Here is a 12174-nt window from a genome sequence, read left to right as displayed (position 1 = left end):
TACCTGAGCATGCTGGGTTTGTGCAAGCTCCTCTTTCCTGCGTTTCATGAGCTCTTTTCTCAGCTCTTTGGGTGCTTTCTCCACTTCATTTATAACCTACAGTGTATAAGCATGCAGGAGGTGGGGAAATAATACTTTCTCCACAGCAAGCAGTTATGTGAGCACATAAGCTAAAATTATCAAAGTAGTTACAAAGCTCCCTTTCAGCATGCATTAGCAAAGATGTTAGTCTGGCGAAAAAGGAAAGATAGAACATGCTTCATCTCAGTGCAAAAAGGAACTTCATATCAAATAAAAGTTAACTAGGTGCTCAGCTATTCTTATATACATTGTTCTTTCTTAAACATGTTTCAAAGACAATCAGCTGATAAAATTATCACCTTGAGCACTAAAGATATACTAAAAGTGATAACTTAAACTGATTCTCTTGAAATAGTCATAAAAGGAGAAAGGTTATTAAAATAATTTGAAAACTCTTAAGAAAGATAAGTTGCCATTTATAAAAATACTAAATGTCATGTCATGTCTGGCTTGAGAATTACAAAGGAATAATTTCTAACATAAACCCATTTAGCATATCCAAAAAAAGATCAAATCTTAAGATTTGATATCAATACATCATTTTTACATTAAGTGCTTTAAAAATCAGCACAGCAGATAATTTTGTGCAAAAGTAACTAGTATTCCATTTTAGAAAAATTATTTTGATGTTATACACAAGCCAAACATAACAAAATGGGTAAATGAAAAACTAATTAAATGTTAGCACCACTTAAGAAACTGACAGATTGTTAGGAAATGTGATTCAGTATACCAGAAGGTTAATAATCATTAACTGATTCCATATCTTTTTAGCCCCTTCATGTAATCATTTCAGAGTCCGAGATGTGCACGCCTTCTGACCATGAATCTTCAATACCACTTTGAAAACTAAATGATCACATATAAAAGCACCCACAGAAAACAGACTCCAAATCACCACATGCTATTGATGTTCTGTTAAAGAAATTGCTTTTGATTTAACAAAGATATATATTTTAAATTTCCCACCATTTTCCCTAAGACCCAATCACCAATTAAAAAGAAGAAACTCCCCAAATGCAAGAAGTTTAGCAAAAAGAAAAAGAAAAAAATACATATTATATAATAGTTTAAAAATGAAGAATGTTTGCCCAAATATTTTCATTAACTCATAAATCCCACAACATTAAGAATAATATATTGATATTTTTGGTATACAGACTTAAATAAAATAATCAAGCATGAATGGAAAAAAAAAAATTATAAATTTTAAAGTATCTTAATTAAAATAGCTTAAATAGATGAATTTTGGGAAAAAAAAAAGGTTATCATGTACTCCAAAAAAATGTATGTGGCTATACTATACATACATATCATTTAGTACATAAACAATTTCTTTAATATGTAACAATATGGGCAACTGTCCCAAACACAAAATCAACAAAATATCTCCTTTAACAGTAAATGAGAAAAGCTTCAGTTCTAAGTTTTCTGGATTTCTTCAATTATAAATCAAATCTTTAAAATTCAGTGGTTTCCGGGCAGCTAGATGGCACAGTGGATAGAGCACTGGCTCTGAAGTTAGGAATACCGGAATTCAAATCTGACCTCAGACATTTAATGTACTAGCTGTGTTACCCTAAACAAGTAACTTAACCCCAATTGTCTTGTAAAAACAACATCAACAACAAAACAAACAATCCCAATTGCTTCACTACCACTACCACCATTACCACCTATCTACCCTGCCAAAAAAATGAAGAAGATTTAGTGGATTAAAATGTTCTTCATTTTTTTTATGGAAAAGAATAAATAAGTCAATTGTGTATGTTTTAGTATAAATCTTCAATTTAAGTCAATTACAGCTTTTTCATACAAATCTATGGAATTAATCATTATCAATATACCAGACTTCACACATTATGTAAAGGTGAATACTCTGACGTTAAAGTACAAAAAGGAATCAAATTTAAACAAGGGGAAAAAATATGGAATATTCATATTCATTACTAAATCTGTGAAAACTATCATCATAGTCTTATATTTCACATTTTCACTTTAAAAACATTTAATTTCTATAAAAGTTTTCAAATACTGCACTAATTCTATGCATGACTCATTATGTGAAAAGCTTGCACTTTTACCTCTTTTTTTCGGTTTTTCAACATATTCTGAAATTTGGACAGTTCCTTCTCTTGTTCTCCTTTGATTCGTTTGGCCTCATCTCGTAAGCGATTTGTATGTTCTTGTTCTAGGCGTTCTATTGTTTGTTTCTGTTGTTTTTCTAGATTTTCAATCTCTTGGTCATACTGTCGCTTTTTACTCTGCAAAACAATCAGTCCCAAGGATAATTATAACACTTTTAAACCACTTCTTTTTTAAAAATTACATCTTTGCTGATTTGAACATATCACTTAGAGTACATGGTAATTAGACAAAGGCTGAAGCAGTAACCCTGGTTAATCCTTTATCACATGAAACAGTTCATTTTTCCAAGTCCAAGATCTAAATGCATACTTTGCTTAACTTTGTAATTTATTATGAAATTTTTCTCTAAGGAGTCCGTGATTAATATAAACTAAAATAACACACACACACACACACACACACACACACACACAAAGCCAATGGTAAGCATTAAAGAAAACTTGGAAATGAAAATTCTCAAAGCTAATAGAAATTCGGCTAGATAAAGGACATTTAATTCAGTAAGTCTATTCTAAAATAATACAATCACTATACCTTTTCAATTTACTTCTGAACTCAAATTCTCAAAATAAACATAGGCCTCTATTCCAAATGAAGTGCCCTGAAATATCTTGCATTTTATTCTTTGAATTGAAAATTATGGTAGTTACAACTCTTAAAAGAAATATTCCTGCAAATCACTTAAGTAATTTTGGATTCCCCCAAACAATGTACTAGTAATTAAGTTATTAAAGAAGTAATTAGAAGAGGCATTATAGCAAAATTTCTTCTCAGGGAAATGAAGATTAGAAAGGAGTGAATTTGGAAAAGAGAAAGTTCATTTGTAAAATTATGAAAATAAACTACTAAGTGATATAAATAGCACAGCACTAATTTTTTTGTCAGGAGTTTTCAACAAATATTTTAAAAAAAACCCTGGTGAATAAAAACACACTTTTCTTTCTCTCTCTTTCTCTCATTCTCTCTTTCTCTCTCTTTCCCTCCCCTTTCCTCCCTCTCTCTCTGTCCCCCTCCCATTTCCCTCTCTCTCCCTCTTTTCCTCCCTCCCTCCTTCTCTCTGCTCTGCGTTTTATAAATGTAAAATCTTTGATGCTTCTTTCTTTTCCTCAATACCCTTTTTGCCCTCAACATATTTCAAAAAAGGTTAGAAATATTAGGTGAGAGAGCAATAAGAAAATATTTGCACTTTACCCTGACATTGTGACACAAAAACGATCTATACAAGAGTTTAAAGTCTTATCTAAATAATAATTAGAAAAACAGAATTGCTATTACATAGTTACAGCAAAGGACTAGACCTTAAAAATTATGATTAACACATTTAAAAATCTATAATGGTGCAAATAAAAATGCCCTTTTCCACTGCCAAATTAATACAGTCATTCTGCACTTAAAAACTGAATTTTATCATAAAACACTTAATTTTTGCAACCACAGAGAAAATACAAATAAGCATAATAGAAATTAAATATTTTATTTGTCAGTGGAGTTTTCTCTAAATTAACAGTAAAAAGCATTGTAACCCTGAAAACTCCTCTAGAGGCATATTATAAAGTATGACAGTGACTTAGTCCCATGCCAAACAATCCTGAGTAGCAATCAAAATCATGGTAACAGAGACAAACCAAGATAAGAGAGATGGAATGTTTAAACTATTCACAATGATTGAGAAGAAAATGGAAAAGGGGTAGAAGGAATGCACTACAAATGTAGCATAAGTTATATGTAATCACAGAAACTTACAGGAGAAGAAAGACAAAAAACTGTTCTATCAATAGGGCATTTTTATTGTTTTTTTTTTTTTTTTTTTTTTTTTTTTTTTTTTTTTTTTTTTTTTTAGAATCACTGACTTATCTTTTCTAAAAGCTGGTGTAAAACCCAAAGGCTCACCATCATTTCTTGTTCAAAACGTCTGAAAATTTGTTCCCGCTGTTGCTGCAATTTGTTGTTGAGCTGCTGCTGAGCTCTTTGTTCCTCTTTCTGCAGAAATCTTAATTCTCGAAGCTCCTGACGTCTGGTCAAAACAATGATAATTGGAGAAATGGTAATGACATAAAATAAACGATAAAACTAATTTTTATGTAAGGTTATGGCAAGAACGTAATAAGTTAAACATCATTTATTTACAGCTTTCTCAAAATGATCTCGATTGTACAGAATAGAGATTCAAAATTTGTTTCAGTTAAAAGTGTGCATCAACATTCCTTACTCACCGAAGAAACCTCAATTCTTCAGTTTTTGAATCACTATCTGTAACTATTTTTGAAGTTGTCACACTCACTTCTACACCATCAACAACAAATTTTCTTGTTTTCTTCAATGTTTTCTTATGTCTTCTTGTTTCCTGAATGACAGAATTCATTATTGTTTAATATTTTAGTCACAATTTAATAAAAATAATCATTATTATTTCATAAGAATTGAGTAGTATATATTGGGTGGGCAGGGAGCAACATTTCCTGCAATATTTCTAAATTGTTAGTTTAAAATGATAAACCTCATATCCTTAAGTTGTTTCAAGAGTAACAAATTACAAAGATTACCTATATGCAGTATGAGCATAAAAACATGACATCAATTTGTTTATTTGGCTAGTGGAATGAGTTTCATTACCTGAATGTTATCTCTAAAGAATCTACCACAACCATAAAAAATTAATAACTAAGATAATTTAATATACACCCTAAGATTGAGAATTCCTGTGTTCCCAAGATATTAGTCCTAGCCTAATGCCATTTGTTCCCATATCCCTGACTTTCCACCTTTCATTAGAAACTTGAAAAGACTAAGAAGGAAAATATATATATATATATATATGTATGCATGTCTATAATATGGAGAGAAAGCAGGTTCTCTGATCCCTTTCTCCTCATCTACGTGCAGCCCTAAGGGTCTTAGATGCCAGGACCTAGACTAAGAGAAAATGCCAAAGGTTAAAGAAAAGATCTATGATCAATACTGAAGTTAGAGGAGGAAAGGGTAAAAACTTGGGCCAAAAGTGGTGTCAGAGGGAAGAAAGAACATAGAATAGTGGAATATGAGCACAAAAGTCCCCGTTATATGTGAGTCCTGGAGTGATGAGCTGAGAAAGAGTATTTTTTAAAAAGACTGTCAGCTCAATTTTGGCCACTAAACTTAGACTTGCCAAAATATCCCTCAACTTTTTCAATTTCTTTTTATTTTAAAGCTTATAATATAAAATTATAATGCTAATTCATTGCTATTTCCTAAGACATCTAGGTGGTGCAGTAGATGGAGCACTAGGCCCAGAGTCAGGAAGATCCAAGTTCAAATTCAACCTCAACCTCAAGTACTTAGGAGCTGTGTGACCCTGGGCAAAATACTTAACCTTGTTTGCCTCATTTTCCCCATATGTAAAATAAGCTGGAGAAGGAAATGACAAATCACTCCAGAATCTTTACTGAGAACACCCCAAATGGAGTCTCAAAGAATCAAACATGACTCACACTAATAAATAACAAAGACATCTATTCTAATAAGAAGATGCAAATTTCTCTTTTCTTTGTGGAGTTGGGAGAAACTATGAGTACAAAACACTGCATATATTGTCAAGATTCAATGATGTGCCATTTAGTTTTAAGTGCTTTTACTCTCTTCTTTTTTATTCTTTATTATCAGAAATGGGCAGGTGATGATAAAGAGATTTTGTTAGAAAAGAAGATAATGTGAAAACAAAGGATAACAATAAAATAATTTAAAACTATTAGTTCTAAATTAAGGACAAATTCAATTGCTATCATGATCATGAGAAACCAATATTAACTAAATAAATAATTGAATGTACTTACTTGTAAAGATATTGATCCAGTGTCTTTGTTTTTGCTTAGGAAACTAGTGATGGACAAATTCAAATCAATGCTGCTATTATCAGCTGTGGAGCCAGTGCCTGAATCAGTGTCATTTTCCTTTTGATTCTCAGGTTCTAAATGTACTGAGGTTTCAGCTTGGGATGATGTACCTGTTTCCCCTTTCTCTTCTGTCTCTTGAGAGTTAATATTAATACTGGGTATAATTGGTTGAGTTTCACTGGGTTGTGAAGTTATGATAACTTGAGGTTCAATTTTAACTGGTATTTCACTTGGAAATTCTGTTTGTTCAATGTCTAGCAGAGGCTGATGAGAATCCTGAGTTTTACTTCCTACTGACTTTTCACCAGTATGAATTGTGTTTTGGACCAATATTTCTTCAGTGCTACTTGTTTCTTTAATTTCTTCAATTTCACTTGTTACTGGTTTATCACCAATAAGCACTATGTCCCCTGAAGTACTAATTAAGTGTTCCTCACTTCTGTTCATAACACATATACCTTCTACAGACATATGATCTGTAATATTTGTTTCAACTATCCTTTGTTCCTGAGTTTCCTTAATACCACTAACCTCAGGATCAGGTTTAATTTGTTTTAGTTTTTCACTTAATTCAATCACTTCATTTTTGTCATTAATCTGAGCTTCCTTGGCATTGTTTCCAGCTGAGTTGCAGCCTAGATCTTCTACTTCACCTGTTTCTACTGTGCCTGTGTCACCCACCTCACCTTTAATGACTTCAGTTTCCTCTATTTTATCTTGTACTTCGGTTTTAAGCCTAACTTCACTTTCACTTCCCTGAATGTTTGCCTCTCTTATATTTTCTTCTTTTTCTCCAGTCTCTTCAGAAACCAATTCTGCTATGTGATCAGCAGAGTCTTTTTCATTTGTTTTAATCTCATTTTTAGATAACTGCTGCTTTTTCTGATTCTTTTCCTCCTCAGGTTTCAGATCAGCACCAATTTCTGAGGTTGTAAGTTGATCATTGTCTTTTCTTTCTATCACTGCATTTCCTTCACTCACACGATCTTCTACTTCCAATATCTCTTCTACCTTGAGTTCTTTCTCTTCTGCCTTATTTGCCTTAATTAATCCTGTCCCATTCTGGAGCTCAACAATATTTTCAAGATGATCATCAGCAATGTAGTCAATATTTCTCTCAACAATTTTTTCAGGCTTGTCAGCAACAGTTTTTTCATTAATAACATTACTTTCAGGTTTGTCTCCAATAGTGCTATGCTCAGTTTTTTCTGATACAGATTCCAGAACACAAGCATTCTGTGAAAGTTTATCTTCTTCTGAACTGGCAATACTGAGGTCAGATGAGGCACGCTTATTAGCAGGTATAGGCTAAAAGATATTAACAAGTAAAAAAATGCTTAATATTCTTTTCCTAGATATATATATATATATATATAGCCAAAAAAAAGTTTTGAGAGCATAAAAAACTTGTGATTTAATATCCAGAGGAAAAGTCATTCCATCATAAAATTTATGCAATCATTAATATCTTCTATTACTTCACCTAGGTCTGGATTGGGAAACAACAATATTTCAAAGTAACATTCTTCCGCTCATTCTCTGCTCTGGCATTGATCAGCTAATAGTGTGTGTGTGTGTGTGTGTGTGTGTGTGTGTGTGTGTGTGTGTAAACATTCGGCAACACCTGCTCTAAAAATAATTCCATTATATACCAAAGTTTACTCATTTCTAATTTACTTCAACCAATAAGAAATAGTTGAAGCTAATTAATAACAAATAAAAGCAGAGGTCACTACTCTTGGAAATTCTTATCAAGTATTTTAAGTCATTTTTTAAAACAATTGCCAGTTAGATGTCCTTAACACATGCCTCTAACTATCAAGTTACTAGAAAAATGCTAACTTTAGTAATTTTATAAGTAAAAGGCATTGCTATATACTACCTTCTGCTGCAACAAGTATCTTAAAAATGTTCTAATTATTTCTTGATAAAACAAATTTCAAATAAAATTTTTCATCCATACAAAATTGGCTTAAAATTAACTTTAAAATGGTATTTTGTAATAAAAATTATAGTTGATATTTAATATGATGAAAAACTCCTCAATCAAAATTATACCTAAATGAAATTTTACATTATTAAACTGACCAGAGAATTCTCTGTTTCTTCATCATCATCATCATCTTTGCCATCTTCAACTTCTTCTGTTACTTCAGCCTTTGCCTCTGCAATCAGTTCTCGGATGGGTTTGTTGGAAGTCACAGTAACAAAAGGATGCTATTAATCATTTAAAAAAAAAATAACACCAGTCACAAGTGAATCACTTGCATATAAAGTAAATATCAATTCAGGATATCATTAATCCTGGTTCTATCATGAACTAGCCAGGATGTCTAAGGCAAGTTACATTTCAGTCTTATTACAAAATGAGAAGGTTCATAATAACCTCTAAGATTCCTTCTAACTCCAAAAGTATAATTAAAGATTCTATGATACTATTAGTGTAGTAAAACAATTTGGCTGGATTATACATACACAATACCATCAAAAGTATGTTGATAGCATTACTAAGAGTTTTAGAGTTAAATTTACATGTATAAAACATCTACTTATTTGATAGGGTTCTCTTAAAAAATCTAAACATGCTGGCAATTCTTTCCATTTATTTTTCAAATAAAATGTTACAAGAAGAAAAATTATAAAGTTGAACTTAATATAAAAATTTAGTATGATAGAAAACAGCTTTTTCCTATAACTAGTCTGTGAATTACATTTTTATTAATTACATAAATTTAGTATCTATAAAATGCAAAAGCACTATTCTGGCTCTGTAAAAGTTAACTTTTATAACTAATGATTTTCATTGTAACATACAAGAATATTCTAAAAAGATACTCTACCTTTCAATATCCTTAAAGAACCCTAAAAACTGTCGTAATTATAATTTTAAAATTACTATATTTATCACAAACTCTTAAAATATCAATCACTATTCTTCCTTAGGAAACAAAGTATACCCCAATCCATATAAAATATCATCTAAAATTTAAAGATATCAATAAAGAAAAATTTCTCATATACAATTTAGAAAGTTTATTGTTTGAATTTCTTTGTATGGTCTCATCATTTCATCTACCAGTTAAGAAATAAATAAGAGGTCAGGATTCCTTTCACAGAGCCAAGAAGAACCAGGCTCAAGAATCTCCACTGCTCCTATAATCCTAGTAAAAGTAACTTAACCTTTCAGTGCCCTACACAATTCTCTTAAGACTATAAATAGTAGAGAAGGTATAGACCTGTATTGGTAAAGGAAATTTCTTCACCAAAGGGGTACCCTTGAATAATGAAATCACAAGTCCATTCCCTATTCCTATTTATTATTAGCACTGATAAATAAGGCAGCATGGCATCATGGAGGAAGAGCAAAAATAGAGTCAGAATAACCTCTGTTTAAATTCTAAATGACACATACATGTTGGGTATCTAACACTAGGTAAGGTCCCTTAACATCTCAATGTCCTAGGAAACCCTTTAGCAATAGAACATTACTGAATTGCATTGATAGAAGGAGTTTCCTCATTAGGAAGCATCCTATACTGATGAAATCAACCCAAGTCGGGGGAGACGGGAGAAACAACACTGATGTACTTTTAAAGATAAAACACTTGTTTAAAATTTCTTAAGAAAATCATCAAATTAGTTGCAAGCAATCACACAACAACATTTTCAACTTACATTTACCATTACAGTTAACACGATGGCTAATAAGATGTCAAATACTCAGTCATTATCTACCATTATCTACCTATATATGAAGTTCAAACTTCTTTCAATATGAAAAAATCCTAATTTTAGTAATAACAACAGCTCAGAATTGTGTGGCATTTTAAGTTCTGCCAAGTGCTTTTGCTCACAAGGGGAAAAAGTTGTTAAAGCACCTTCTATATGTCAGGCACTTTGTTAAGTGCTTTACAACTATTATTTCATTTGATTCTCACAACACTATGAGTCAAATAGTACCAGTGTTTTAATTTTATAAATGAAGAATCTAAAAGTTCTGAAAGACTAAGCAAGATTAGAGCCAAGTCAAAGCAACCCAAAACTAATGCCTTACTATGAACACTATATTTATAATTCTCCATCACTGTACAATTATACGCTCAATAAAAACGAATTGTGAAAAGGATCATAACACAGACCATACCTATAAAGAACTTATAATGGACAAAAGAAAATGTGAAATATTACAACAGGTGCTTAAATTTCCTCAATTCATTCAACGTATATTCAAAGAATCTGAAATTATATTCTCCCTATAGAAAAGGGAAAATGAAAATTACAATTTCATGCCAAACTTTTTTATCCTACCTGGAGAAGCTGGGAAGTATTCCACCTGGCATCCACATTCTTTTCCAAACATTTCTTTAGGAAGTCCTTAAAGTTTGAAGACCTTGAAAAGGAATTTAAACAGATGACTTGATATCTTATTTTACTCCTAAGTAACCTACCAAACCCTGAATCAAGCTACAGTGAAACTTCTGTATAAAAAAATGTACAATTCTATCCAACAGGGTTGATTTTTATATTATCTAAATCTATTTACATACTTAGCCTTCTAACAAAAGTTCACTTAAGAACTATGAAAAATAAAAAAATATATGTATATTTGGAAAAATCAAAAACCAAGCATTTTATGAAAGAGAATGAAAAAAATAAAAAGATGAAGAGCATCTAGCATTACCAGATTTCAAATTATATTACAAATAAATAGTCATTAAAAATTTCAGTACCCATTAAAAAAACAAAAGGATAAAATAGGAAGTGGAATGCAATAGACAAGTAAGATTTACATTTTTAAAAAATGTAGATCAATACTGGATTAACTCCTAAGAAAAGGGAATCTCTATTTGGTAAGAACTAATAGGGGAAAAAAAATGAAAAGCATTTTGACAGAAAATAGACTTAGGTTCCAAATGGTTTAGTCATTTAAACATAAAAGGTCATCACAAAGAAATATGATAATTTTCACACATATGGTTAGGGAGAGAATTTATAACTAAACAAGTGATAGAGGAGCTCAAAAAGACAAAAACAGATGATTCTGGCATTAAAGAAGTTTACATAAACAAATGCAAATAAGAGAAACTGTCAAGTAGGGAAAATATTTGTACCAAATTAACATAAGTAAAAGGAAAGGAAGCTTAAGATCATTGATCTCATTAGTATAGAAGTCCCAGTGTAGAAACTCCTTTCCACTGATGCAGATGTGCTATTCACTTATAACTTAATAGTCTTGGTAAGTTGCATGGGATACTCAAAGAAAAAAAGATTTGTCTATGATCATACAGCCAAAAGGTATCAGTCTTCCATCTACTACAAATACTGTCTCATAAAGTCTGATATATAACATATAAGAAACTATCATAAATATGAAGAGCAGACTAGAAACAACATCAATTCTTAAATGAGATGATCTAGCTCCTAATCTATGTCTAATGTTTACTACTGTGTGAGGTTGAACATCCCCTAACCTCCACAGCCCTCAGCTTCCTAATCTGTAAAATGAGGAATGTGAACTAAATGGCATTTCAGTTCTATGTCTAACACCTTATTTCCTATGTTAGCTTAAGGGCAATTTCCCAACAGACAAACAGTTTTCAAAAAAAAAAAAAAAATACAAATGAACAACAGCAATAAGAAAAAAATTTTCAAATCACTAGTAATACGAGAAACAAAAATTAATCAACTCTGAGATTTCATTTCACACCCAAATTCACAGAGTTGACAGAAGATGGAAACATTCAATGTTGGAAGAGCTGGGGAAAGACAAGAATACTATTAAACGAATTGAATTTGTTAAGCAAGTATTTAAGTATTTATTATATGTCAGATAGTATAGTAGGAGATACAAAGAAAAAAGTGAAAGTAGTCCCTTACCCTCAAAGGGGATGTATATGTATGTGCTTTTAGGTATGCATGTATGTGGCAAATTATATCTTTAAAGGCATAAATATACAGACACATGTACAGAAAGACATCTATATTATACACAAATATACACATAAGGATATACACACATATTCATGTTTATACACACACACACACACAGATTTTGCAGAGGATGGCACTAATAGCT

At 31.3% G+C, this 12174-nt stretch overlaps 1 protein-coding gene across 2 annotated transcripts in view; it reads right to left on the bottom strand.

Annotated features, from left to right (window-relative positions):
- SLK (STE20 like kinase) overlaps nt 1–12174 on the bottom strand; it is a 71205-nt gene that overhangs the window by 20273 nt on the left and 38758 nt on the right. Inside the window, exons 7-13 of one of the 2 annotated variants that reach the window (XM_003755403.4) lie at nt 10407–10488; nt 8187–8315; nt 6039–7406; nt 4443–4573; nt 4120–4243; nt 2166–2345; nt 4–96 (exon numbers count right to left, since the gene is read on the bottom strand). In XM_003755403.4, coding sequence (XP_003755451.1) covers nt 4–96; nt 2166–2345; nt 4120–4243; nt 4443–4573; nt 6039–7406; nt 8187–8315; nt 10407–10488 — 2107 coding nt within the window. The remainder of the gene's footprint in view (nt 1–3; nt 97–2165; nt 2346–4119; nt 4244–4442; nt 4574–6038; nt 7407–8186; nt 8316–10406; nt 10489–12174) is intronic. The other variant, XM_003755404.4, reaches the window with a different exon arrangement.

The sequence above is a fragment of the Sarcophilus harrisii genome, chromosome 2 (genome assembly GCF_902635505.1).
Source record: "Sarcophilus harrisii chromosome 2, mSarHar1.11, whole genome shotgun sequence".
NCBI lineage: Eukaryota > Metazoa > Chordata > Mammalia > Dasyuromorphia > Dasyuridae > Sarcophilus > Sarcophilus harrisii.
The sequence above is the reverse complement of the archived record's forward strand: the minus strand, read 5'-3'. Positions and strand labels throughout refer to the sequence as shown.